The 27,598-nt window shown below is 63.5% G+C and overlaps 2 protein-coding genes across 5 annotated transcripts in view; one reads left to right on the forward strand and one right to left on the reverse strand.

The window, feature by feature from the left end:
- CREB3L4 (cAMP responsive element binding protein 3 like 4) overlaps positions 1 to 27,598 on the reverse strand; it is a 75,017-nt gene that overhangs the window by 24,322 nt on the left and 23,097 nt on the right. The gene's annotated exons all lie outside the window — the stretch shown is intronic.
- CRTC2 (CREB regulated transcription coactivator 2) lies at positions 431 to 26,051 on the forward strand. Of its 4 annotated transcripts, none has more exons than XM_074938504.1 (14): positions 431 to 626; positions 8,814 to 8,915; positions 9,474 to 9,590; positions 9,818 to 9,879; positions 13,713 to 13,781; positions 17,214 to 17,317; positions 17,939 to 17,968; positions 18,410 to 18,492; positions 18,868 to 18,917; positions 19,271 to 19,515; positions 20,366 to 20,829; positions 22,381 to 22,632; positions 24,264 to 24,477; positions 25,016 to 26,051. In XM_074938504.1, the coding sequence occupies exons 1-14, from the start codon at positions 456 to 458 to the stop codon at positions 25,219 to 25,221; spliced, it is 2,169 nt and encodes a 722-aa protein (XP_074794605.1). In that variant the 5' UTR covers positions 431 to 455; the 3' UTR covers positions 25,222 to 26,051. The 4 variants fall into 4 exon arrangements, with proteins under 4 accessions (XP_074794605.1, XP_074794607.1, XP_074794608.1 ...); XM_074938506.1 differs by having other exon boundaries at positions 8,820 to 8,915; XM_074938508.1 differs by lacking the exon at positions 431 to 626 and adding an exon at positions 4,856 to 4,979 and having other exon boundaries at positions 25,016 to 26,050.

Consider the following 27,598-nt stretch of genomic DNA (forward strand, 5'->3'; position numbering starts at 1 on the left):
TTGTATCTGTGTAAAGCCACCCTCAGCTGAAGCCGTTTAGCAGCAACAAAACCAGGAGTCCTCGGCGCCCACCTCCCTCCCCGCCCCATTCCTGACAGGCCGCAGCGGGCCCGTGCGGGGCAGGCCGCCTGCGATGCATTCTTGGGCCCTGAGTGATAGGCAGCGCGGTGCACGGCGGGACCTGCAGTCTCCGAGCCCCTCGTCCGCCGCTGAAGAGCGCGCGCTTCCTCCCCGCGCGGGACTACAACTCCCAGCAACCCCGGCGGGCGCCCCCGTCCGTGGCGCGCTCGGCGCCCTGGGAGCGGTAGTCCGTTTCTCTCCGCTGCCCCCTAGGGGGAGAACGGCGGGCGAGGTGACAAATAAACTACGCCTCCCGTGATGCCCCGCGCCGCCGTGGTGTGCGGCCGAGGCCTGCGGCCTGCGAGGCGGCGGCAGGAGCTGCCTGGGCAGGGAAGATGGCGGCGTCGGGCTCCGGGGCCGGGGCCGGGGCCGGGCCGGGCTCCTCGGCCGGCGCCGGCGCCTCCAACCCCCGCAAGTTCAGCGAGAAGATCGCGCTGCAGAAGCAGCGGCAGGCGGAGGAGACGGCGGCCTTCGAGGAGGTGATGATGGAGATCGGCTCCACGCGGGTGAGCAGGCCGGGCCGGGCCGGGCCGGGGCCGGGGCCGGGGGCTGGGGGCCGGGCCGGCGGCGCGGGAGCCCCGGGGTCGCCCCGCAGGTCACGGGGCGGGAGGTGGGGCCGGGGGCGTGTCCCCGCGCCCGTCCCCGCTCCGTTAGGTCAGCCCGTGGGGCGGCGGGGCGGGGGCCCGCGAGGGGGGGGGCGGGGAGTGGGGCTGAGCCGGGAAGGGGGCCCGAGAGTGGGGCAGGGAGCGGGGCAGGCTGGGGGAGGGGTCTGAGCTGCGTGGGGGGGCGCGGGGAGCGGGGCTGGCCGGGGAGGGGGCGTGGGGGGGCCCCGCAGTGCCAGGCAGCAGCCGAGGGAGGGGCGCGTTGGCTCTTGGGGGGGGGGGGCTGGTGTCTCGCCAGCCCCTGGGATCTGGCTGGGCTGCCGGGTTGGGGTGTCGTCCCCGCCGGGGACCCCGGGCCGAGGCCTGGTCTCTGCTGGAAGGGGCTGACAGGTTGTCGTGGGTGGCGGCTGGTTTTCCATTGCCTTGGGGGCCTGGCGGGGGTTCTTCCTGTGTGTGGGGCCGGGGCGGCCGGCCCTGTGGTTGGGAACGTGGCCTGCGGCCCCAGCAGCTCAGCCCACGCCGGCTCGCCTCGGGAGTGCCACGAAACGGGAACGTGGTTTCCAAGCCTGAACCCGTGAGAGCAGCGTGGGTCGTAGGAAACATGCCGGACTGAGCCATCCTGCGGCAGCTTCGTGGTTGGGTCACTGCCGTCTCCTGTTCTCTGCCCCGAAAGCTTTAGGCTGAATCCCAGGCAACCCTTCCCGGCTGCATGCTCTGGACCACCCTGCCGTAGTCTCCCACGAGGAGTGGAGTGGTGGAAGCCGCATCCCTAGAGAGGCTTAAAATTAGACTGGGTAAAGCATGAGAAAATGTCATGTAGAGAACAAATCTGCTCTGGCCAGAGGGGCCGGCCTGGGTGTGATCTGGGAAATGGGACCAGGGAGGTCCCCTCCAGAGCAGCCAGCCCTCCCTGTGGGATGTCAGAGGCTCGGGACCGACCCTTCCAATCAGTGCTATGTCCAAAGCTTTCAGAAAAGGCTCTGAAGTGGCTAAGAGTAAAGCCAGGCCCTGAGCCCTCGGTCGGGCGATGTTTCGGGCTGGGCTGGGAGGCAAAGCAGGACGGGCAGTGCCATGCCTCCACTGACCTGGCTCCGGGTGCAGGAGAAGCCTTCTGCCAGCAGCGAGGGAGACAGGTTCCCATTTTCCTTTGCCCAGCCCCCCACGAAGTCGATGGGGATGCATGAACATTGCCAAACCTGGGATCTGGCCAGCAGCTGGCTGCCTGAGTCTCTGGTTCTACTGTCCCGGGCTGCAGCCTAGGAGAATGCCATCAACTCATAGGGACATATGATGCTCCAACCAGATGTCCTCCTCAGAAGAGCTGCTGAGGGAGACAGAGTGGGGGGCAGGCACATGGCGGACAGGTGTTTGCAGCTGCAATTTGAAATACAAGACCTGAGAGATCCAGGGGGGCCTTTCCAGGTGGCGGGAGCTGCAGAGGATCTCACTCATGGCAGTGAAGGGACAGGGAGAGGCTGGCATTAGGCAGTGGGGAAGCCAGCTCCAAGAGGTGGGTGGGATCTGAAAAGGAGCGGGAAGGGGGGGGGGGTTGAACAGGCTCCTGAATGGGGAGCATGTGGGCTTGAGTGAGGCTGCAGTGAGATGATCAAACCTGGGAGCAGAGTTCTGAGTGGGTTGCACTCCAGGGACTCGGGAGGTCTGGCGTAGGGGGGTTTCAGCCCTCCCGGGGAGCGGAGGTGGGGCTGGGGCGGCCGCAGTGCAGGCCACATGGTGGTAGAAAGGAGATGCCTCGAGGGGCGTCCGTCACCAGGGTCACTGCTCCAAGGCCGGGTGTAATGCAGTTCCTGAGCCAGCTTCTTGGGTCCAGGCAGCGATTTGTCCCTCTATATGCTGAGCCCAGCACTCCCTGATGGGCCAAGTGAGCCCTGCCCCCAGACATGCAGATAAGAAATTAACAAGTGGGATGTCAACTTGCCTGGCGTTTTCAGACCCGTTTGGCTTGTGCTGGAACGCTTTAAGGGAAAAGCCGAGCCATCGCATCACTGCTAAGCGTGGTCCTGGCTGAGAGACTCCAGAGCCGTGTTTGCATAGTAAACAGCTGGTTAATGTACAGCAGAGCTGGGGGACCTGGGCAGAACCACCCTCCCTGCGATCCATGCCCTGCAGTGATGCCCGATGAGCCCAGAACTGGTTGGTCAGGAAACGGGTGAGAGATCCAGGGCTGGCTCGTGGCTCAGGCAGTGCCTTCCGACGTTCCCTCAGGCATCAGGCGTTCCTCCGGGCTGCCCTGCGCTGGCTGAGGACAAGGGGCTGTGTGGGCAGCAGAAGCACAGGGCAGCTAGAAGAGGACTGGCAAGGAGCGTGGCAGGAGTCAGGGCTCTCTGCTGACCAAGTAGTTTGAGATGCTACCTTGGATCACGTGCTGCAGGGACCAGTCCTGCCCTGTCTCTGCATGTTAGGAACCTGATCCCTGGGAGCCCCTTCCCGCCTCCTGCTGGGCAGTGCTGGGGAGAGGTGCCAGGTGTGCAGCCCTGCAGGGTTCCCAGATCAGGTGCGCTGTGTGGAGTGGCAACTTCCTGTACCTCAGCCTCGCTCTCAGCCCCCCACCTGTGGGTGCAGAGGGGAGTTCCGTCTCCAGGGCCTCGACCGAGCTGCTGGACGCTGGCTCCTGTCACGAGCTGTCAAACCCCTCTGGGGCCGTGTTTGGTGCCCGTCTGTGGCTGTGGTGTTGGCACTATCTGTAGTGCCCTGTGCAGGGCCTTTGTCTCACTGCTGGTTTCTTCCAGCTGGTGCTGTCCTGTCCAGAGAGCCTGGTCGGGATCTGTGGCCCTGTGCTGAGATGGGGGAGTCGTAGCTCCGGTGTCTGGGTGGGGAGTGGACAAGCTGTAGGGGTCAGGAAGGAGCCAGCACAGCAGCATCCCATGTCCCCGGGCCCTCCCTGTTCAGAAAGGGCTCAGCTGAAGACGTGCAGAGCCCCTGGGGCTGAGCGTGCTTTCTCCCGCCAGGGGCCCTGACATTGGGAAATGGAGCTGAAATCCTGAGCCCGAAACCCAGGCAGGCTCGGAGCCCTAATCCCAGAGCGCTGCAGAGACAGCTGGTGACCAAATCTCCCTTTTTCCTGGGATCTGGATTTTGCTGGTTTTAAGCTCAGGAATTTACGATCGGGGGGCTTCGTTGCTGCAGGGGTTTCTGACCTGCTCTGCTCTGGCAGCTCTTCAGCCAGGGCCGGGGGCGGGGGTCCGATGAGCGAACTGGCATTGGTGTCTCTGCTGCTACCGTGGGCGGCCTTGTCCCCCAGCAGACCTTACAGCCAAGGTGCTAGCTGTTGGAGTTGTGTGTGAGAATTGGCCTTTGGGGGGGTGACGTGAGACAGGCTGACAGTCAGTTCTGCAGTGGAGCCCAATGGCCTGGACTCTGGTGCTTGTTGGTGGTACTGGGCACGTGGTGGTGCCGGGTTGAATCTCTGCCTCCCAGTTCTGTGGGGCTGAGATGGAATTTCACCGATCCCTGCCGGGGAGAGGGTGGGGGTGTTGGGGTCTGGGTCAGTTTCTAGCTGACGTGTCCCCCTCACAGATGCCCGCTTCGCTTCGGATTCCAACTCGTGGCCTCTTTGCTGACAGTGTCGGCCTTTCTGCCCTGAGCACGGGGGCTGTCTGGCCAGGAGAGGGCTGTGTCCTTGTGGTGCCTGCTCTGCCCGCCACTCCTATCCCAGCCGGCTCCCTGACTCGGCCCCCTCCCTCACCAGGGTGCAGCATGGCAGCCCCCTGTGCCAGGGCCGCGAGGTGGTTGGGGCCTGCACTGCTGGCTGCCCTGAATCGAGCTCGGTGCTGGTTCCCTGCAGGTGCCCATTTCTCTCCTCCCCTGGGGACAGGGCATGAGCTGCTTCCTGGGCACCGGCGAGTCATATTCACAGGCCAGAGCTCGACAAGCGCTGTGGGCACCAGCCTGGCTGGGCTTTTGGGACCCTGCTCAGGGCAGATGAGTCCCTAGAGATCCTTTGTCTCCTCTCATCCCCGGAACCTGCTCTCTGCTTCCTCTCCCAGGGCAGCCCCCGCGGAGCTCTCCCAGGGCAGCCCCCGCGGAGCTCTCCCAGGGCAGCAGCATGACGCGCCGACCTTTAGCCGTGGGGACTGCGGGGCGGGGAGTTGGCCCGTGGCTTGGCAGCAGGATCCTGACTCTCTGGAGCTTGTCCTGGAAGTGGCAGTTGGCCCGTTGCCCAGCGTGTGGGTTGCAGCGGTGATCTTCCTGCTCCTCATGTCACGAGAAGGATGAGGAAGTCTGGGTCTCTCCTGGCAGGTGTGTCCCCGGCCCCCAGCGGGAAGGGCTGAGAGGGCAGCGGGGTGGGCACCGTGCCAGGCCTGGGCCGGAAGAGAAGCTTCCAGGTCCCATATAGGGGGCTCCCTGCCCTTCCAGCTCTGGCCTGGCCTGGGCTGAGCACCGCCCTGGTCCCCTTCGCCGGAGGGAGGGTAGTGCCCTGCACCCCTTCTCTGAACCCCTAGGCAGGGAAGGGGGATGCTCGGAGCTGGGCTGGTGAACTGGGTTGCCGATGCCAGTGGCTGGCCTATCTTGGGAACCCAGCCTGGCTGAGCCGTGGCGCTTGGGGGCCAGGTGTCTTTAGAGATGATGATAAAATATCCCCAGGTGCTCCCAAGGAGCTGGCTGTCTCCGGGTCCCCATGACGGCCCGGCCTGGCCTGCAGCCCCACCGGGGCTGAAGCCAAGATGCCTCAGTGCACTCGCAGCTGAAGGACCGGCAGCAGAGACGTGTGCCAGCCCGGCTGCTTCATCTGCTGACGGCTGGAGCCAGAAGTTTCCTCTCCAGCCCCTCTGCCTGCCCTTCTCACCAGTGCCTTCCTCGTGCTCACTCCGCTGCTGGCTCCTCTGCCCGCCCTTCCCACCAGCACCTGCCTCGCGCCCGCTGCGCTGCTGGCCCCTCTGCCCGCCCTTCTGCTGCCGGCCCCTCTGCCCGCCCTTCCCACCAGCGCATGGCTCATGAGCCCAGAGCCTTGATTGTTTAGGCACCTCCCCAGAGCTGCCCGTGCTGAGCCAAGGAGCTGGCAGGTCTGTGCTGGGTCCGTGTGCCCCTGGGGGTTGCTGGGGGGCTGTCCCCAGGGCGTGGGATCTTGTGCTTTGCTCCCGTCACACGACCTCGTTGGGATGGCTCCGGATCCCGGCTCTAGATCATTATTTCTGAGCTGGTCCTAGGCAATGGTGATATGAATCTGACGTCAGCCCAGGATTCGTCCCCCTGTGTGACTGCGTCTCATCTCCAGTTCCCTGGCAGAGAGGAGACTCCGTGCTCTCCAGCCTCATGCCCTTCGCAAGCCTGAGCATCCTGTGCCGCGGATCACTCGCACCTGGCTCGCAGCCCTCTCCCAGTCTGGGCCTGGCCGCGCCCCCCTCTGCGGCAAGGCTGGGGCTGGAGCAGCTGCTCCATGTGCGAACAGAATGTTGGGACTCATTAAGAAAGTGAGAGAATAGGACAGAAAAGATCATGTTGCCTCTATCTGAATCCGTGGTACACCCGTGTCCTGAATACTGCGTGCAGATGTGGTCGCCTCTTCTCAAAAAAGATACATTGGAATTGGAAAAGGTTCAGAAAAGGGCAACAGAAATGATTAGGGGTCTGGAACGGCTGCCGTATGAGGAGAGATTAATAAGACTGGGAGTTTTCGCTTGGCAAAGAGACGACTAAGGGCGGATATGATTGAGGTCTATAAAATCATGACTGGTGTGGAGAAAGTAAATAAGGAAGTGTTATTTACTCCTCATAACACAAGAACTAGGGGTTGCCCAATGAAATTAATGGGCAGCAGGTTTAACACAAATAAAAGGAAGTATTTCTTCACACAACGCTGAGTCAACCTGTGGAACTCCTTGCCAGAGGATGTTGTGAAGGCCAAGACTATAATAGAATTCAAAAAAGAACTAGATACATTCATGGAGGATAGATCCATCGATGGCTATTGGCCAGGATGGGCAGGGATGGGGTCCCTAGCCGCTGTTTGCCAGAAGCTGGGAGTGGCCGACAGGGGATGGATCACTCAGTGGTGACCTGTTCTGTTCAATCCCTCTGGGGCACCTGGCATTGGCCGCTGTTGGAAGACGGGACCCTGGGCTAGATGGACCTTTGGTCTGACCCCGTCTGGCTGTTCTGATGTCCCAGGGGGCCCCTCACCCGGCGAGGACGGCCCATTGCAGCTGATGCCGAGTTTATTATTGGGGAGCCCGTGTCTCCTTCTCCAGCAGGTCACTGCTGCTCCTGGCTCATCCAGAGGGGGTGCTGTGGAGCTGGGCAAGCTGTGAAGTGGGGGGTGTGAGTTCAGCCCCGGCATGCTCCGTGCCCCTCCACCCCAGACTGTCTCTGTCTGGGCCAAGCTTCATTCCTGGCCCGTCCCAGGGCCCTCCGTGTCTGTTTCAGATGCTGGGCAGAAGCAGGCTGGGCTGGTCCCTGTGTCCGCGTATCTGACTCCAGCCTGGCGGACTGGCTCCCAGTGGGAGTTGGATCGCTAGTGAGAGCTCTGCAGCCCTGCCTTCCCCACGATGGGCATGGGAAACATGCCCATGGTTCTGCTCTGGAGCCTGCCTGGGAGCTGAGCTCGCTCCACTGGTGGTCGTGGCAGTAGCCCCATGCCCCCGGGGTGGGGGAGGCGGCAGGCACTGCCCCTGGCTGCTGGCAGATGCTTCCTCTCCTTGCCATGCCAGCAGTGAGAGGGCTGGGGAGGTTGGCCCCCAGCATGTGGCTTGCGGATCTGAGCAGCTGCCCCAGCGGGGGGCTCTCAGGGCGGCAGCGTCAAGCTGCCACCTGGGGCTTCCCTTCTCGTTGCCTGTCCAGCGGGTGCCTCTCTGCCTGGGCATCCACTGCCGAGCGTGCTGCGGCTTCTGCACCTCCATGCCAGCTTGTGCCGCTCAGCACCGCGGGCACAGGAACTTCCTCTGGGCTTCCCCCTCCCCGGGGCTGCTCGCACCCTGGTATCTCCAGCCTGCAGTTTTGCAATAACAGCCTCTCCTGCCAGACTTCCCCTCCTTCCCCTGCCCTTGATTTTGGGCTTCCCCAGAGCGCTGCAGCGCTGGGAGCTGGCCTGGGCCTGGAAGCCTCAGGCCAGAGAGGGAATGTGGACACTGGCTCTGGGCCAGTGCTTGGCGTGAACTGTCCAGCCACCCATTGCAGTCAGCTGGCGACTGCTGGTCAGGCGACTCGTGTTGCAGGGGTGCTCTGAGTCGCTGGAATGTGTTTGCCCGGGCCTGGGATGGGTCCCAAGTGTGGGGATCTGACCCAGCTTCGGGTGTGCGGCTGGATTGGGGTGTTTGGCGCCCGGGCACGCAGGTGTCTTGGTGCCTATCGTTTGTTTCCTGTCAATTACTGATGGAGGAGAGGGCCTTCACTTTTATCCTAGGATTGTGTTTACTTTGCTGAGGAACCTTGTGAAGGACTTTCTGAAAGTCCAATTCACTATAACCACCGATCCCCTTGTCCACATGCTTTCTCGGCCCAAGTTTTCTAATAGTGCTGAGGCATGATTTCCCTTCACAGACGCCGGGTGGACTCTTTCCCGACTGTGCAGCTACGTCTCTGATAACTTCTTCACAACAGTTTCAACCAGTTTCTCTGGTGCTGAGTGAGGCTTGCTGGCCTGTCATTGCCAGGATCATGTCTGGAGCCTGTTCTATTCGCTACCCTCCAGTCACTGGTGCAGAGAGTCCGGTCCCAGCCTCTGGCAGTCGGAGGGTTAGGGGCACACAGAGATGTGCCCACCAGGACGGCAGAGGAGTGGGGGTTAAGGAGCCGTGAGAGCGGGATGTTCCCAGCTGTAGCGCCGAATTGGCTGACAGGCATGAGGTGCTCAGGATGGGCTGGAAAAGCCAGCTGGGGGCTGTGTGTGGAGGGCCGGGCCAATCAGGACACTCAGCGCCCCCCTGATAACAGCATAGTCTAGTGGCAAGAACAGGGCCTGGGGGTTCTGTTCCTAGCTCCGAGAGGCCCAGGGATTAGATACATAGTCCTAGCTCTGCTGCTGGCAGACATGTTGCTCCAGCCCTTGGAGTGTCCCTGACCGTAAAGGGGTTTGCCCTCCTTCTCCTGGGGGCTGCCCAGCCAGCTCTGACGCTGCCTCATCTCTCTCTGGTCCAGTTGCAGGCTCAGAAGCTGCGTCTGGCTCACAGCCGGGGACCCTACTACAGCGGCTCGCTGCCCAACGTCAACCAGATCGGGAGCGGCGTCTCCGAATTCCAGGTAACAGGCCCAGAAGCCCTGCGACAGCTCCCCCTGCGGGCACAGGCCGGCTCCATGCCCCTCCCCAATCCGTAGGGTCCTGTCCTATCGCCTGGGAGCGACCCCACCCGGCTATGGGGCTCATGGGAGCAAAGGGTCCTGGGAAAACCCAGGGGAGCGTCAACACAGGGCAGCATGCGTGATGCTCTGCTTGGGATACCAGGCACTGAGTGGGAGAGGAAGGCTGGGTAATGCTGGTTCTCCGTCATGCACAGGCTTCAACCAAGCCCTCTTGAGTGGGCTGGGAAGAAACCCCCCTCCCTTGGGGCGCCCGCATCTGCAAGGCTGCATGTGTGGAGTCTCTTCACCTCCTGGCTGCAGGCCCTGGTTCTGAGTGCCCCACAGTGCATGGGAGTCGGGGGGCGTGTGCTGGGGCCGGTCGCCAGCTGTTGTGGGGGCAGGTGGGACAGCGGAGCCGGGCCAGCACTGCAGGGTTGTAAACCCCAGCCCCGTCGCGCTCTGGCTCTCCTCGACACGCCCCCGGGGAAGGTCCGAGCGAACGCCCTTGTGTCTCTGCAGGGCCCCCTGCATTCGCCTCTGGACTCTGCACGCAGCACCCGGCACCACGGCCTGGTGGAGCGAGTGCAGCGAGACCCCCGGCGGATGATGTCTCCTCTGCGCCGATACGTGCGCCAGATATCCTTTAGCAGCGCTGCTGCCTGCTCTGTGGGACGGCGCCCGCGGCTCCGGGGCTGCCTCCCGGCGGGCTCCTGCATGGGTCCAGGGGCCCAGAGCGCTCGGCTCGGTGGGGCTAGAGAACATTAACCTCTCGGTGGGGCTGCTTTGTGGCTGTTATGATCACATGTGCCCTTCCACTGCTTCTTTATGGGCACTCCTGGCTTGGTCCTTAACTCTTTGCTCACATCGACAGCTCTCCCTACAGCCCGGCCTACCTGTCGCCTCCCCCTGAGCCCAGCTGGAGAAGGTAACTCGCCTCCCCCCACGCCCTCCCGGGGCGCCCATTGACGCAGGAGCAGCCCTGTTGGATCACGGGGCTGCCAGGTCTTTACCCCTTCCCCCAGCCCACAGGGTCCCTGGCCCTGGGATGCCAGCTGCAGCTGAAGAGTCGCTGACGAAATCTCCTTTGCAGAACCTGCCCGGTGCCCGAACTCCCGGGTAGCTGGCTGCAGGCTTCCTGCTCCCTGCTGGTGTGTCTCATGGTCTCTTCAGCCAGGCAGAGAGGGGCTAGTGGGAGGGAGCGACTGAGACTGACACAACACGTGGGGCTGTCGAATGCACAGAGTAAAACCAGGAAGCTGGGCTGATTTCGCTCCTGTTCAGTAATCTCAGGAGTTACCTGCCATGACCCTGGGTTCCGCGATCCGTCCCCGTAAGCTCCCACCGGAGCCAGCTGCCTGGGCGCCCTCTGTGACTGGACGGGGCTGGGGGTCCCCTCGCTCCTGAGCGGAGCTCGTGGTCTCCTCTGGGCGTAGAGTTTCTAGAGGGCTGCTCAGGCCGGAGCTTCCTGCAGCAGCAGGGGGAGGGACGGCTGGGCTGGGCCCGGCCCAATAGGCCCTTTCTGTGGAAGGGACCAGGCCCCCTTGTTTGCCATCCAGTGGCAGTCCCAGCATGTGTCCTCTGGAATCCCGGAGGGGCTGGGAGAGCCCTGCCAGGCGTGGGGCCATGGGGAGGGGCCTGGTCCTTCGCTGGGCACTCAGCAAGGCTAGTCAGGGAGCAGCTCCAGCTGAGGGCGAGAGGCATCCAGCTGGCCGAGGGGCTGCAACTCAGCAGGGACCTTCCAGGGCTCTCCCAGGGGCTTGGAGCTTGGTGTCTGTGACACACCAAGGGCTGGCCGGAGCCAGGATCAGATGCAGAACAGCAGATCCTTGGGCTGCTCTCTGACTGGGTGTGAATGGCTTCGGGACAGAGCCAGTGTTTTGGCCTTGGGGAGCCTGCCACAGCTGCCAGCGTCCGCTTTGCAGGTGGGCCCCGCCCAGGCTGCACCGGCGACTTGCCAGGAGCCCATGATCTGTAGATAATGGAGCTGTTTGCAGCCCCAAGTCCCAGCGGGCAGTGCTCCTGTGTGGCCCAGGCTGCGGGACAGCATGTTACCTGCTGGGACTTGTCTCCCTGCTGGAGGGGAGTAGTTAACTCTGCTCCTCGCACTTTGGCCACCTCGATCTGCTTCTCTGTTGATCCATCTAGAGGGCAGGTGCCGGGGCATCTTCCCCGGGAAGCCCTGGTGCCCCAGTGCCAGCGGGTGGCTGCCATCCCGGGCGATGGCCAGGCAGAGCCACTCCCCTCTCCTGGGCCAGACTGGTCACTGGTTCCCTGGAGAGGAAGGGAGCTTCCACATGTACCTGGTCCCCTCCCCTCTTCCATCAGTGGTGCACGTCAGGGGCTTTCGTGCTGCTTGTTTGTCCTGCAGGAGCAGGTGTGTAGGGGAGACGGTTCGTCTTGGGTTCCTGGGCTTGGTGCCCTTTATATCCCTGAGATCCCACTGGTGGAGATGGTGCATCACTTGGGGGCTGCCTGGGAGACTGGCAGGCGCAGAGCTGTGCGGGCTCCTCCCAGCTCTGCTGCTGAGCCCGTTCCCCAGCCCCCCAGCAGCCTGCATGGCTCACGGTCAGCCGGAGAGCAGCTCTGGGCACTTCACATCCAGGCTGCGGGTGGCCCCAAGTCCCGCAGGAGGCGGGTGGGGGTGGCACAAGGTCCCAGGGGCTGGATGGCTTGTGGGGCTGGTGCAGGATAAATTTGGGGGGCTCTGTCTGTCTCTGGACACGCGTGATGTGCAGACGTGGGGCTCACCTGTGCTTGCACTGGTGGAGGACAGATCTGCGTGTGCCGCTTCCCTCCCAGAGCCTGGCTCGGACCCCAGCCTCGCAGCCAGGGGCCAGTCCCCCCTCTCCCTGGGTTGCCAGAACCTTTCCAAGGTGGAGGGACCAGCATTTTCAAATGCAGCTGTGGTTTGGCCTAAACCCCTCTAGCAGGCCGGTTGCAGATCGCCCCGGGGGGCAGCTGCCAGGATGCTTCCCGCTGGCATGTCTCCTGGTTAAACACTGGCTGTGCCAGGGGACACAAAGGAGGCCTCAAAGCCTGGAACTGCTCCTGAGAGGGGTTGTTCCCTTTGGCCACAGCCTCCCTTGCACGGGGCCAGGCTGTGCAGAAAAGACAGTGGGTCGGGGCAGACAGTTGGACCTTGGGGGGGGCCTGTCAGCAGCTCCATGCTGGGGCTTGTGCTGCCTCTGTCGGGAGGCCTCGTGAGCCCTGGGGCCCAAAGTGCCTTCTGGGACTGCAGCCGGCCGGGGCTCTCCCCAGGGACCGGCCCAGACTGACTGTTTCTCTGGTGAAGGCCGTGCAGCCCCCTCAGGAGTGGCACCGAGGCTGCCAGTGCTTGTCCCAGCCGGCGCTGAGAGCCAGGCCCCATGAGGGTGAAACCCCCTGAGCCCAGAGGGTTAGGGAGGGTTTCAGATCACCCTCCAACAGCCAGATATCTGGGGGTGCCTGCTCTGTTGTGGGGCATGGGCATGGGGTGCCCCAGCCAAGGTTTGCCATTTGTGGAGCAGATCCAGCCCCAGGTCCGAAGGAGCATCTGGCGCCAGGGCCCCTGGATGCCACCTGCACCCAAAAGAGCTGACTGAGGCAGGAATCTCTGGCCTAGGGGAGTTAGGTGCGGAGCTCCCAGCAGTGCTCCCAGCTCTGCAGTGGGATGTGTGCCCAGCACTGGTCCAGCTCCCTTTGGCATGTGCTGGCCCCGCCCATTGAATTGTGCAACCCAAGGACTGCTTGGGCAAACGCCCAGTGCCTCGCGGGTGCCCGGAGGGGGTGTGGCAGCAGGAGGTGCTGCACCGAGGGTCATTCCCCCCTGCACGCAGAGCAGCTTGGACTCCTCCCCCCCACCTTCCTAATGCCCTGGCTCGGGGTTGCCACTCGCTGCGCATCCCGCTGCTAACTCCCCCCTGGCTTGAGCCTTTCCCTCTCCGCTCTGTTGCATTCAGTCCTTTCTCTGCCGATCACCTGACACCCCTCTACTGCGCCTTACTCAGCACCTGCCCCGCTTCATGGACCGCGGGAGGAGGGGCAGCTCCTGGCATAGAAGCTTCTGGCTCCCCTCAGGATTGGCAGTACACGGGGAGCCTCTGGACCAGGAGCCCCTGGCTCCCAGGCCAGGTTCAATGTAGCTGTCTGTGGTGTGGTGCCAGGCCATTTCCCCCCTGCCGAGGTCCCTTCTGCTGCTACGCTGCGGGGCCCAGTGGTGGTGGGTTCTGGGCATGTCACAATCCAGCCCAGGGGAGACCCCTTAGTGCCCCCGTGGGGGGACTCTCCAGGGGCAGGGCACTGTTCATGCTTTGCAGAGAGCTTAGCGCTGCCCAGGGGAGAGAAGTGAGGGTGGCGATACTGGGCCACCTGCCCAAGGAGGGCATGCGGCCGCCCACCCCAGCCCCATGGGGCTGACGCTTGGGGACCTTTGGCAGCTTTGCATGAAGCTGTTTCAGGCTCCCTCTCTTCTGAACGGGAGCTGCCATGGTCCTTGGAGGGCGGGGCTGCTTGGCTGGCGCTGCCTTGTTAGGGTGTGTCTGAGAGGAGGCTGCCATGGGGCACCCTTAGGTCAGCCGTGCCCCCTGGCACAGCGTTGCATGGCTCCCTGGCCATGTCCTCCCATCTGGGCCCCAGAGCTCCAGACTGCCTCCTCCCCCACTTGCAGCTGGTACCTCGCCCTGCTGCCCGCCTGCGTTACTAACCCTTCCCCGCTGCCCGGGTGGGGCCCTGTGCCCATTCCCTGCCCCTCAAAGTAACCTGCTGTTTTTCGTTACAAAGGACCATGCCCTGGGGTAACTTTCCCATGGAGAAAGGACACTTGTTTAGGCTGCCGTCGGCTCTCAACAGGTGAATGGTTTTTGATTCCGTTCTCTCTCTCTCCCTCTCTATGCCCGAGCCGTCCGATGCCGCAGCCCCCAGGGGGCTGGGCAGGTGCTGATGGCCCCTGGTCCAATGGCCAGTGTCCGGTGAGGTCAGGGGGATCTTGACCCCCTCCTCCTCGATTGGTGACTGGGATGCTCAGGCTGGGGTGGCTCAGTGGAGCTGCGGTGATTTACACCAGCTGAGGATTTGTCCCATGTCCCATTGCCCTTCATAGCTTGGTTCATGTGGCCACCCCACCTGGACTGTCGGGGATCACGGTGGGTTCAGTAGCCCGCTGAGGGGTCAGTGGCCGGGGCGCTTGTGCCAGGTGTCTGTTGCCAAGGGGGCAGGGGGCTCCCGAACGGCTCTCTGGGCTCAGGGCAGTGCCCTCTGTGAGATTCTACCGGGTTCGCATGCCCAGCTATGCCCCTTTAAAGACACGGAGCTATCTAGTAACAGGGCTCATGCGTCCCTGGCCTTTCTGCCCCTCTGAGCACGGGCGCGAGCCTGTTGGGCAGGGAGGGGGGGCACGCTGGGCCTGACGCAGCACACAGCCCAGGCAGTGACGGGTCAGCCCACTCAGTGCCCCAGCCAGGTCTTGCTGGCCATGCTGCTCAGAGGGGATGGAACAGCTGTTGGGGTGGGGGGGAGCCTTCTGCTGGCTCCTCTCTAGTGCAGACCTTGGGGGCCCAGTGCCTACTCATGGGCTTAGGAAAAACGAATCGGCCCAGACCTCTCAACCAGCACCCAGTGCCCCCTGGTAGCATGTCAGCAGGGAGTGAGTGGGCCCTAGAGCCCTGGGTCTGTCCCTTGGGCGCAAGGGGGCTGGGGGCCATGTCCTGGGGTGGAGCCTGCGCTACAGAGCCAGCACCTGTCACGAGTCCGGATCTGCCAGGGAAGACCCAGCCTGTTGGCAGGAGAAGAGGATTCTTGCTGGCCGTGGCCACCTCCGGCTGGGGCGAAGGGGCGATCAGCAGTGCAGCGCTGCCGAGGCCCTGACCCAGCTCGTCCTGTCACAGCAGGTTAATGGCTTGTGTGCCGCCCCAGGGCAGTTAAACTCTCCTGCCGGGCGTCCCGTTTCCTGAGCAGGCAGAAATGCCAGCTTGGGCCTGCAGCCCGGCCTTTCAAGGGCTGCAGTTATGAAACCCTCCGCAGGCAGCGTTGCTCAACCCCCATGGAGCAACAGGCTGCAACGTGCTGCCAAAGCCCTGGCCCCTCCTGCAGCCTGCCGGTGTGGCTGGCAAGGAGCTGCACTCTGCACCCTCGCCTGGCAGAGCCGGGCTGTGCTGTGGGCAGGGGGCTGGGCCCCCCTCCCAGCTCCTCTCCCCTGCCACCTGGTGACTGGGCCTGGTGGGAACTGGCAGCCGAGGCCCTGCTCCTCCTGCAAGTGCCTGGCTGGCTGGGTGTGAGCTCTGCCAGGGCGAGCCTGGAGGAGGCTACAGCTCCAGGGGCCTTCTGCAGCGGCTGGAATCCTGCAAGTGTCGGGCAGGCTGGCCTTGGGGAGCTGCCTCCCCCACCAGGCCCTGGGTGGGAGGAATGGGCCAGTTAGTGGCCTTGGGCGCCCCAGGGGCTGGGGAGAAGGAAACCGTCACCGGCCCAAGGGGGAGTTTGGCACAGGCAGCGAGAGCTGAAGGCAGCCTGCCCTGCCCCCAGCTGATTGGCCCCTGCCCTGCCAGCACTCTGTGCCCCCCACGTCCACCTGGTCTGGTCTGCCCCGCAACCGCCCTGCTCCAGGCTGATCTGTGCCCACCTGGTCTGCGCTGCCCCCCCCGCTCCAGGCTGATCTGTGCCCCCTGCACCCACCTGATCTGCCCTGTGCGCCCCCAATCTGCTCCAGGCTGTTCTGTCCCCCCCACCCCGGTCCGCCCTGTATCTGCTCCAGGCTGATCCATGCCCCCTGCCCCCAGCTGGTCTGCCCTGCCCCTCTACCGCCCTGCTCCAGGCTGATCTGTGCCCCCCATGCCCAGCTGGTCTGTGTCCCCTGCGCCCCCCTCCCCATATGCTACAGGCTGATCTGCCCCTGGCTGATCAGGCCTTGCCCTTCCCCAGCTTGGTGCAGCTGCCCTGAGGTCACAGCAGGGCGGCCTCCAGCCGCTGTTTTCCCAGCCATCCTTGAGGAGGTACGGGGTGTGGTGGGGTAACAGTTAGCCTCTGTGCTACAGGGCCTTTCCCCCGAATGGGTCCCAGGGTGCTGTACAGCCCCTGCCCCTTTGCTCCTGAGCTGCTACCATCCCGGGCTGTTTAGGACAGGAAATGAAGGGGGGACTGAGGGAGCCCAGCCGCCCTGTCCTGTGGCCCCGCTTTGGGGGACTGGCTCAGTGCTGGGAGCGAGGACAACGTCCCCATTCGTGCTCCCAGGGTGCCGCTGTGGGGCTCAGTGCTGCCGTCTCGCCTAGCGCAGGGTTTCGTTCTTGTGGAGGCTGCGCCCTGGTGGGAGGAAGGCCTGGCCCTTGGGGGCTGTGGGGAGTGGGAGAGACTTTCCTGCCTGGGAGCAGGCTGGGCCCCTCAGCTGAACAGTATCCCCCTTGTGTGTCGTTAGTGGGAGTAGCCTTCCCCTGCCCCCTCCCAGTGCCCGAGGCTGACTCGTTAGGAAGACAATGCGTGCGTCTCCCTGGGGCCTCGGGGAGCCCCTTCTCTGCAGCACATGCTTTGTGCCACCCCAGGAAAAGCAGCTCCAGGGCCTAGGGTTGGGGTGGCTTCAGGATGAGTCCTTGTGTGCACAGCGCCTCCCCCAACAGATCCTTTGCTTCGCAGCTGCCTCTGGGCTGGAGCAAACCCCCCTCTGTTGGGAAGGGCCCAGGGTGGCCCTTGTCCTGAGGAAGGGTCTGGGTCCTTTGGTGGGGACTTGACAGCTGCCTCTAGAAACGAGCAGAGATGTCCCCTCCGGTTCCACCTCACAGCCCCCCAGCCTGGCCTTTCCCCCAAGGGACGGCGAGCAGAACATTGCGGTGCCCTAGAGTTTCCTTAAAGCTTAGCTGGGCCAGGGCAGCTGCTGGCTCGGGAAGGGGTTCCCCCAGGGCTGTTCCCCTGTAGATACCTGTTGTGATTCACTGAAAACAGTCCCCTGCCCTGTGCTGTCCCGTCCTCGGTCGTTGTCCCAGCCGGGGTCTCCTCCCTCCGGGATCCCCGCGCGGTCTGAGCTCCGATTGCTCCCGCATCATCTCACCAGCCTGCTCTCTTGAGAACGACCCAGCAAGCCTCAAGAAGCAGGAGGCGGCTTTTGACACCATGAGAGCCAGGCAGCTTCCTGCTGAGCGCGTGCAGGGAGGGGCGCGTGGATTCCCGAGCCGGAGGGCGGGAGGGTTCCTGCTGCAGCAGGCATGCTGGCAGCTCGCGCTCCTCCCAGGATGCACCAGCCTTGTTGGGCCCTGTCTCTGCCCAGGGGGGTCTGACTGGGGCCTTGTCTTTTGCCATTAGAACAAATTCGGATTCGGCGCTTCACACGAGCGTGATGAACCCCAGCCCGCAGGACATGTACTTGGGCCCCTCGCAGGGTGTCCCCCCTCCCAATCGCAGGAGCGGTGAGTAGCGCCCCAGCCCTGCTCCCTTGGCTACTGCAGCAGGCGCATGTCTTGGCTCCCTGCCTCTCCCTGCCCTCCTTTCCCAGCCTCTTGCTGCTGCTTTGTACCCTGGACCATGTGCAGGCCGGCTGAGTCTTGGGGTAGCCCAGGAGGGCAGCTCTGATCGCTGGGCCGCCTGGTACAATCGGTGCCCTGGGGCGCCAGCCTGACGGCAGGTGGATACTCTTTGCTGCTGGCTCCCACAGGCCAGGAAAGCTGCAGACTTCCCCACCTGGTTGTATCTGCCAGGTCCATCTCCTAGCCTGGTCCGAGAACGGCTGTACCACGTCCCCCCATAGGCATGTCTAGCTCAGCACCCCCTTTCCTGCTGCACCGCGTCACCCCAAACGTTCATCCTCACCTTCCTTCCACAATGGCTCGCCCGTCAGGCAGCTGGTCTGAGCTCTGCTACTTGGTGCTCTGCCTCTTGCAGTGCCCAGCTGGTCGGGTCTCCTGCCTTCTCTCCCCAGGGGTGTGGCTGGGCGTTGGATCACATGGGAGGTCCCCAGCAAACCTCTCTGTCTTGCAGAGCTGCCCTCATCCCCCTGCTCCTAGCTAACCATGTCACCATCCCTCTTTCAGGTTTTCTGGACGGGGACGTGGACAGTAAAGGTAAATATCCCATCCCTGCCCACCTTGCCTGGCAGTCACAGTGGGGCATGGAGAGAGGTCTTATCCCAGCCCACGGGAGGGGGGCAGTGCTCCTGGCCACTGCAGGGCTGGGAGCTTTAGGGTTGCCAGGGGAGGGTGGCACATGCTGCTTCATTGCCAGGGGCAGCGAAGGAGAGCTCATGAGTGAGTGAAACTGCATCACATCGCTTAAGGGGCCTGCAGGCCTGACAGAACTACAGTTCCCAGTGTGCACTGCTTCATTCAGGATGGAGCATTGCATGCTGGGATCCGTAGTCTCTTGGGCCCATTGCCCTCTTAATGCCAGGCATGACTACTGTTTAACAACACTCCCAGTCACCAGCGCTCTGGGGTTTGGCGGAGCTGGGTGCTGGGCTGGCCCCCTCTGCACAAGGCTCACCCCTGCCCTTCTCCCCTTGCCAGTGTTTCTTTTCCAAGTGCCTCCCATCGAGGAGAACTTCCTGGATGACAACAAGCACTTACTGAAGCCCTGGGACACCAAGAAGGTGGGTGTGGGAGTCCTGGGGAGGGACTGCGCTGCTCTTGGGGGAGTCCGGGGGGATGCCCCAGTGGGTTCCTGGTACTAGTGAGGGGTATGTGGCGGTGGGAGGACTCCCCGTGGGGCGGGGCTGGGCCTGTATGACGGGGTGGGAGGTCCCGGGGTGGGGAGTGGGGCCGTGCCGCTCCCAGTGCCCGCACAGTTCATCTTGGCTGGTGCTGTGGGTGCCTGCCTCTGGCGCCTGGAGTGTTGCAATGTGTGTTCACCTCTCTCCTGGCCAGAAACTGCCGGCCACCTGTGCTGGTCGGGGGGCGGGGTGAGGGCGGCGGGAGGTGAACGCCCTGCCCAGGCTCACCCCCACTCTCTGTCTCTGATTTCCCAGCTCTCATCGTCCTCGGCCAGGCCCAGGTCCTGCGAAGTCCCCGGGATCCAGTAAGTCCTGTGCCCGGGTGTGTGACGCTGCCATCATAGTCCTGCTGCAGAGATCTCCCAGCACCTCGCGCATTGCTCGGCCCCTCGGGACAGAGTCTGGGGGTTGTCGTCTCCCTTTCACCTGGGGGGGGAACTGAGGCACAGGGACTTGCCCAAAGCAACAGAAGTGAGTCCATGGCGGAGCAGGGAACAGAACCAGGAGTCCTGCCTCCCAGTCCTCTGTTCGCTCACTAGGCCACACTCCCTCCCGGAGCTGGGCCCAGAATCCAGGAGTCCTGATTCCCAGTCCCCATCTCTGACTCTGGGTGCTCGGGAGTGTTGCCTTTGCTGAGCAGCATCTCTCTTTCTTTCAGTATCTTTCCATCCCCCGATCAGCCTGCCAACGTCCCACTCATCCCCACCGCCCTGAACACGGGCGGTTCCCTCCCCGACCTCACCAGCCTGCACTTCCCCTCTCCACTGCCCACCCCCCTGGACCCCGACGAGTCGAACTACCCCAGCCTGAGCGGAGGGAGCAGCACCGGTAACCTGGCCAACACCATGACGCACCTGGGCATCAGCAGCGGCATGGGACTTGGGACGGGCTACGGCTCCGCAGGTGAGGGCTCCGGGCTGCTGCCTGGCCTCCTGGCAGAGCCACAGCAGTCGTGCTGCCCAGAAGAGGAGTCGACCTGTGGCTGTGCGGGCAAGGGCTGCGTAGGACTCCTGCTGGGCTCCTTCCTCCTCAGAGCCCAGTGCTGAGGATGGGACATCAGCCGGGCTGCCCAGGCCCATGGGACTTAGCCAGGGCTGAGTTTGCCCCTCAGTCTCCGCTTGGCCAAGGGTGGTGGGTGTCTCGGATCCCCGCGGAGCAGAGCTGGGGGGATGAGCAGGCCCCAGGGGGTCCCTGAGCATGTGCTCGGAGGGGGCTGCTGGTGCTGGGAGGTCAGGGGGGATTGGGGCTGCAGCCTGGATGTTACTGAGCAGCTGCAGTGGGGCTGGTGATTCTGCACCTCCAGCAAGCTCCTGCCTTGCCCCTGTCCCAGGTGGGGACGGAGAATGGGCTAAGCTGGGCTCCTCCCCCGGCAGCATCTGGACACACGACAGCCTCTCGGGTCATTTCAGCGTCAGGGTTAGCAGGACACGAGCTGGGGCATCGTATGAGGGAAGAGCTGAGCCCCCCTCATGGTACGCTCGCCCCCGGGACCCCCAGTGCTTGCCCTGCAGAAGGGAGCTGTCAGGTGAGCAGGACCCGCGCAGCCCAGCCGGAGCTGCGTCCCTCGAGCCAGGCGCCCGCTGGAGGGGGTCTTGGGCCACGATCCGATTCCATTGCTGGGTTTGTTTGTTTCTGTTGCCGTCTCCATCGTTTTGGTCTCCCCCCCCCCTCCATCCCGCCCAGGGGGCGGAGCCTCGTCTTGTGCTGATTGCCATGGGTAACGGTGGTGTCTCTTTTTTTTTTGTCCCCACAGGACTTACCTCACCTATGCAGAGCTCCCTGAGTAACCCCGCCCTGCAGTCCTCGCTTAGCAATCCCAACCTGCAGGCCTCCCTGCGCTCCCAGTCGCTGCAGTCCTCCCTTAGCAACCCCTCCCTGCAGTCCTCCCAGAGCAGCTCCTCCATCCCCTCCTCCATGAGCAACCAGTCCCTGCCCTCCTCCCTCAGCACCCCCTCGCTCCCCTCCTCCCTCAGCACCCCCTCGCTCCCCTCCTCCCTCAGCAGCCAGTCCATGCAGTCCTCGCCCAGCAACCCCAGCCTGCAGGCCAGCTTTAGCAGCTCCTCCTACTCCCCCCTGGTGCAGGCGTCCATTAACACGTCGCCCCGCCGAAGGGCCCCGCTCAGCCCCCTCACCCTCCCAATGGGCGGCGACTCGAGAAGGCAGCACCCCAAACAGTTCTCACCAACAATGTCACCCACATTGTCCTCCATCACCCAGGTATGCATGATCCATCATCATGGGCCGCCCTCGCCTCTTTCAGTTCCTCCTGTTGTCCTGTTTTTGCCATCCTCATCTCAGTGGGAGACTGGGAGCCGTAGAGCGGGGAGCTGGCGCCCGGCGATGTCCCGGCCCCTCGCAGGTCCCTGCTCCATGGGGTGCTCGGAGAAGTCAGAGATGATTGTGTGAATTCGGGCTGGGCTGGGTGCTGCACAGATGGTCTGTGGTCGACAGACAAGTCAGAGGGTGGGGAAAGGGAAGCCTTGTTCTCCCTAGTCACAGCCTGGGAACCAAGGCCCAGAGAGATGCACTGACCAGCCCAGGGAGCTGGGAGCAGGACCCTCCTGTCCCGAATCCCAGCTCTTCCGCTGGCCCTGTGGGCCTGAGGTAGTCTCCAGCTGGCTTGAAGGGAGCCAGTCTAGCTGGGAGCCAGTCTGGAGGGTCTCGGTCCCAGGGCAGAGCAACCCCCCTGTTGGGCCAAGCTGTGCAGGGAGACAGCCCCAGGGGCCTGAGCGTGCTCTGGGACAGGGCCCTCAGCTGGGGTGGGGCCGGGAATCGGGGAAGCCGCAGCTGCTCAAGGCGCGGAAGATTCAACGTGGTGCTGGGTGTGAAGGCTTCTCTGGCTGCTGCCCCCTGCTCCTGAGGCAGACGGGGGCCGGCGCGCTCTCCCCAGCCACAGGCGCTAGCAGCAGGGCGATGGCTGGGCTGCGCCCCAGGAACCAGGCTTCCGCAGGCTGTGGGGGGGTGCACAGAACTCGGCTCCAGCTGAACCCTGGGGCAGCATGGCCTCCTGCTGCTGCCAGGCTGGGGAGTAGCACTGGCGCCCTGTGCCCTGGGGACGGGGTAGAAATACCCTGCAGTGGGGTTGGAGGTAGGGGGGTCTCCCCCTGCACATGGATCTAAGCACAGACCTCCCCACAGAGGGAAGTGGCAGGGGTTGATGGGACCCAGGGACCTCGATCCTTGTGTCCCTGGAGATTGGTCTTGGCCAGGGCGTTCTTAATTCTGCCTCTCCTGAGCTTCCGCCCCCCAGTCTTGCTGGAATGGTCTGATGCCCCAAGCGAACGTACTTCTAGGCAGGGGAGGGAAACGGGTGCATTTCCCTCCCCTGCCCGCCCACAGATGGCTGGCCAGAGAAGTGAAGCCTGGATTATCTGTCAGGTGCAGGGGGTGTATTTGCACAATTAGCCGGTGGAACTCTCTGCCACAGGATCTCATTGAGTCCCAAGATATAAGGGGGTAGACCTATCCAAGGACCTTGAGAACATCCCTGGTCCTGGTGGAGGGTAGGGAACAAGGGGAAGGCTCAGCACCCTCCTGGTTGGGCCTTGAACAGACAGGCCCGGGGCTCCTTCATCTCAGAAGGGTCCCTGAAGCAGCTGGTGCTGATGACTCAGGGACAGGAGAGTGGGCCAGCGTCTCGCTCCAGAGGTGGGGGCCGGGTGGTGTCTTGCAAATAGCCTTGCAGTTTAGAAAGAGTGGGACCCCTGGGCCTGATCCCTGCCAGCCTTGGTGCCTGGCTGTAACCCTTGCCGTGCTGGGTATTTGCAGGGCGTGCCATTGGACACCAGCAAGCTGCCAGCCGACCAGAGACTCCCGCCATACCCCTACAACCAGCCCGGCCTGCTCGTGCAATCCCAGCAGCCCCTGCAGCAAACTCAGAAGCCCCAGCACCAGACGCAGCCAGCCCGGCAGCAGCAGCCCAGCGCGCCCACGCAGCGGCCATACCTCTCGCAGTACCAGCATAATTCCTCACTACAGCAGCAGCTTGGCCAGCCGCTGGGCGACTTCAGTGTGGGCAGCGTGAGTCCCAGCGTGGGCTGAGTCTGCTGGGGGGCCCTGGCTCCCACCCCGGAGCGATAGGAGCAGAGACCCTCATGGGGCTGGGGATGCTCCCCGCCAGACGGGCTCCTTCCAAGTCACCAGTAACGTAGCCGTTGAGCTGCCCAGGCCTAGCCCACCCGACACCAGCTGTGTTTGGGCCACGCTCCTGGAGTGGCTGCTGGTGCCAGCCTGGTTCCCGGCCCTCCAGGCTGCTTCTGGAGTTTGCTCTTTGCCATCTCTAGGCTGCTTTCCCCCAGTTTCTAGCCTTGCCCCCCAGTCAGTGCTGGGATCTTTGGGAGCTGTGTTCTGAGTGCCCGCCCTGCCCATGACTAGCCTGCGGGGCTCCTGGGGGGAGAGGTTGGTGGCACCATCTCCAGCTCATGGCAAGGGAGGTGGAGTCAGGGTGAGGCAGGACTGGCTTGCACCAGCGGGGGGCACAGGCCGTGGGAGCAGGGCAGCCCCCTCTGCAGGATTGGGATTTCTGTCACACCTGCTGCCGCCCCCCACCGCGGGCGATTCCTCACCTGTGGCCGCAGACGCTGAGGGGTAGAGGAGGCTGCCGGGTTGACTGGTCCCTGCAGCGGGTTCCTCTAAGTCAGTCTCCAACCTTTTTACACCCAAGATCACTTTTTGAATTTAAGGGCAACCCAGGATCTACCCCACCCCTTCCCTGAGACCCTGTCCCTTCCCCAAAGCCCTGCCCCACTCACTCCGCACACCCCCCGCCCCCATCACTCGCTCTCCCCACCCTCACTCACTCTCACTAGGCTGGAGTAGGGGATTAGGGTTTGGGAGGGGGTGCGAGCTCTGGGCTGGAGTCGAGGGCTTTGCAGTGTGGGAGGGGGTTCTGGGCTGAGCCTGGGGCAGTGTTAGAGTGCAGGAGGGGGCGAGGGGTGCAAGCTCTGGGAGGGAGTTTGGGTGCAGGAGGGGGCTGGGGCAGAGTGTTGGGGTGCAAGGGAGGTACAGGGTGCTGGCTCCGGGAGGGGGCTCATGGCTGGGGCTTGGGGTGCAGGAAGGAGTTTGGGGTGCTGACTCCGGGAGGGGGCTCAGGGCTGGGGCTTGGGGTGCGGCCTTTTGCCGGGCAGCACTCATCTCCAGTGGCTCCTGGTTGGTGGTGGAGTGTGGCTGCCGCTAAGGGAGGCTCCCTGCCTACCCCAGCCCCACGCTGCTCCCGGCAGGGGCCAACGTGCCCCTGTGGCCCCTGTAGGGGGCGGGCAACGTGTGGCTCTGCACGCTGCCCCTCTCTGCAAGCACTGACCCCACAGCTCCCATTGGCCACATCTTCCCATTCCCGGCCAACGGGAGCTGCAGAGGCGGTGCTTGCAGGCAGGAGCAGCACTGGGAGGGAGACACCCGCCCCTCCACCTGCAGGGCTGTGTTGGCCACTTCCGGGGGCGGCGTGGGGCTGGCGCAGGCAGGGAGCCTGTCTTAGCGACAGCCCCGCTGTGCCGCCGGAGATCGCGATCGACCCGTCGGTCACCACTGCTCTGAGACGTTCTCCTTTTGGCCCAGGAATCCTGGCTCCCAGTGCCGTCTCTGCCCACGGAGCGGCTGCCGGGGCCCTTCTCCTGGGCGAGTCACTGAGTCCCCCGCCCCGTCTCTCCCTGCAGCTAGAGCAGTTCAGCATGGGCGAGAGCCCCCCGGGCAGCTTCCCGCTCAACCACAACGCCTTCCCCGAGGACCTGGGTGCCTTAAACTACCACTCGGCAGAGAGCCTGGGCTTCTCGGCCAGCGGCAGCAGCTTCCACGAGCCCCATCTCCTCAGCCGGCAGAACCTGAGCAACTGCAGCCGCCATGGGCCCATCCCCAACATCGTCCTCACAGGTGTGTGGGTGCGGGAGCGCGCTGCCCTGCCCTGCAGCCAGTGTGTCGCAGGCGCTGGGCCTGGGCTGGGGTGCACCCCGGCTCAGGGGCTGGGCACCTTCCCCTCCGGACCACCAAGCGCTGCGGGGCCCCCTGGCATCGTGCGGATTGCGCGGTGGAGTGAGTTTGCTGGGTCTCAGCCCAGTTTGCGGGGGGACGGGCGCCCCCGGCCCAAAGACTATCCCGGCTGGCCGCTGGTCAGCAGCCAGCAGCAGAGCCAGGCACAGCATGGGTCATGGAGGCCAGGCCCCCCTGACGTGGTTCCTCCAGGGCTGGGCTGAGGTTCCTGGGCAGTGGGTAGGAGGAGTTTGCCCTGCTAGTGGAATGCAGCTGGGAGCCAGCTGGGAGGGTGGCTGTGCTTTGCAGAAGGAAAACTGCTCCCACTTCCCAGGGCCACCCAGGATGCTAGGCCCCCCCTGCTGGCAGGATGGGCTCTCCTGGCTGCCCCACCACCACACACTGTCCTGCCCTGGGTCTGACCCTTCCTCTCCAACCCCAGGGGACTCCCCGCCCGGCATCTCCAAGGAGATTGCGTCGGCGCTGGCTGGGGTCCCCGGCTTCGAGGTGGACACGTCCCTGGGCCTGGAGGAGGATCTCAAGATCGAGCCCCTCACCCTGGACGGCCTGAGCATGCTGAGCGACCCCTACGCCCTCCTGACGGACCCCGCGGTGGAGGACTCCTTCCGGACGGACCGGCTGCAGTGAGGGGACCCGCCCTGGGCAGGCAGCAGAGGAGTGTGGGGGAGGAGAGAACAGACTTTGAGCATCGCAAACAAGCCTGACTTCCAGGGACAAACCGCCAGCCCTGGCCCTGGCGCTGCGCCCACCCTCGCTGCCCCGTTCTACATGAAACTTCCCAGGGCCAAGAGCACTGAGCAGCTGGGCCCAGGCGCCAGGACTCCGCCAAGAATCACTCGAAGCCGGGCCAGTGCCAGCCTCTGCTCCCAGCAGCAACCCCTTGCCCTGCACTGGGAGGTGGCCAGGGCTCTCCGCCCACTAAGCAGGGGAGAATGTGGGGTCCTCTCGCTCTGTGCCAGAGGTCCAGGGGACCTCTACTTCTGTGAAGGATGGAGTCTGCGTCCAGGGACCTCGACCCTCCAACTAGATGAGGGGTGGTGATGAATCCAGTGTCCCCGTGCCGGAGGGAGTGGGCCTGTGGTGGGGGAGTCCAGGGTCCCCTAACCCCACGGCCAGGGCTCTGAGCCCCCAGCTTCCAGGGCACAGTCTGTCCACAGGCTGGCATGGCTGCATGTGCAGCCCGGGGCTGGCCAGGTATGTAACTGTTCTGTTAGCTAGTGACCTGAGCCCCAGCGCTCCGGGCTGGGGTTTGGGTTTGGGGTTTGTTTTTGCGAATCATGATGTTTAAAGACAAAATTTATCCCCCCGTCTTTCCCCGCTGAGCTGTGTGTACCCCGTCCCCTGCTGAGCCGTGTACGGGGGCCCTGCCCGGGGGCGGGGGAGGACAGGGCTATGTATAAAGCACTTGTAACTTTGAATCCTTGTCTGTTGTGAGGTCACGTCCTGCGTCTGTGTTAGGGGGGCCCTGGGGGGGGAGCAGATGCCGTGGGGCTGAGGGAGGTGGGGACCCCAGACCTCTCTGCTCCCCGACGGGCCCCTTGCTGTGGAGGAGGAAGCCAGAGTGATTTATTATTATTATTATTATTATTATTATTATTTTTTAAATATATTCTCTGTTCATTAACGACATTGCATTAATGTGTGGGTGATTGGAGAGATGTTGGGGGGTGGTTGGGGGGGCAGTGGGTCTGGCGGAGTGAGGTCCCCTCGCTCACATCCCTCCAAGCCTGGGCCCAGGTTGGGGGGACACTGACGCTGCCCTGGGGCCTGCACGGGGGTGGGGATTGTGCACTGGAGGCATGTCACGGAGTGCCCGGGCGATGCTCTGGAACTGCTCCCCATGAAGCCAGTCAGGACTCTGGGGCAGTCGCCTTCCGGTGAGCAGCCTGTCCGCAGGGCAAACAGCTCACACGGCTTCCACCTTCCTGGGTCTGACCTCGGAGCATTCAGCATCCTCTGCCCCTCCGTGTGCTTCCCACAGCGAGACCGCTCAGGCGGGGTCCTGGGGAAGCCAGAGGGTCCTGGCCCCCCAACTCCGCAGTCAGACGTGACTCAGCCAGCCAGTAAAACAGAAGGTTTATTAGACGACAGGAACATGGTCTAAAACAGAGCTTGCAGGTGCAGAGAACAGGACCCCTCAGCTGGGTCCATTTTGGAGGGCAGTGAGCCAGACAACCACGTCTGCACTTCACTCCATGTCCTAGCCAGCCCCAAACTGAAACTCCCTCCAGCCCCCCCTCCTCTGGGCTTTGTTCCTTTCCCAGGCCAGGAGGTCACCTGATTCCTTTGTTCTCCAACCCTTTAGCTCTCACCTTGCAGGGGGGAAGGGTCCAGGCCATCAGTTGCCAGGAAACAGGGTGTCGGCCATTCTCTGTGTCCAGACCCCTGCACACACCTGCCCTCTAGGGCTCTGCAGTGATCATACACCCTTACCCCACCACCTAGATACTTAAGAACTGCATAAGGGAAATTGAGGCACCCCCCACAATATTCGGAGGAACCACCAAGAACAGTCCCACTTCGTCACATCTCTCCCCCCTTCGAGATCGAACTGAGCGGGGTCACTTTAGGCGGTGACCTGGGGAAGTTCGAAGCCACCAACGTTCCCATGGATGCCCCAGCGTCTCTGCCATTCCTTGGTAGGAGTTACACCAGGCCCTTCCAGTTTCACGCCCTCCCTTAGGTCGGGGGTGGTCGATAGCACTCGCAGGCCGCATGTGGGAAGGTTTCTGCGGCCCGCCCTTTGGCCACCCCAAAACCCCAGGGGGTCAAACTTGGATTGGGTCTTCTCCCCAACAAGCTGGCCAAACACAGCCACTTGGTTATAGGACTGTTTAAGTTTCTTAACAGCTTTCACTCCATCTGAGACCTTCTCAAAGCTATCCACACTGGGTCTTTCAACAGGACAGTCAGTGGATCCATTCACAACAGAAAATTTCTGGCTGTTAGGAACTGAAACTTTCTTGATTAAATCACTTTCACACCCTTCAGTTGCAGTAAACTG

This window comes from Natator depressus, chromosome 24 (assembly GCF_965152275.1).
Source record: "Natator depressus isolate rNatDep1 chromosome 24, rNatDep2.hap1, whole genome shotgun sequence".
Classification (NCBI taxonomy): Eukaryota; Metazoa; Chordata; order Testudines; family Cheloniidae; genus Natator; species Natator depressus.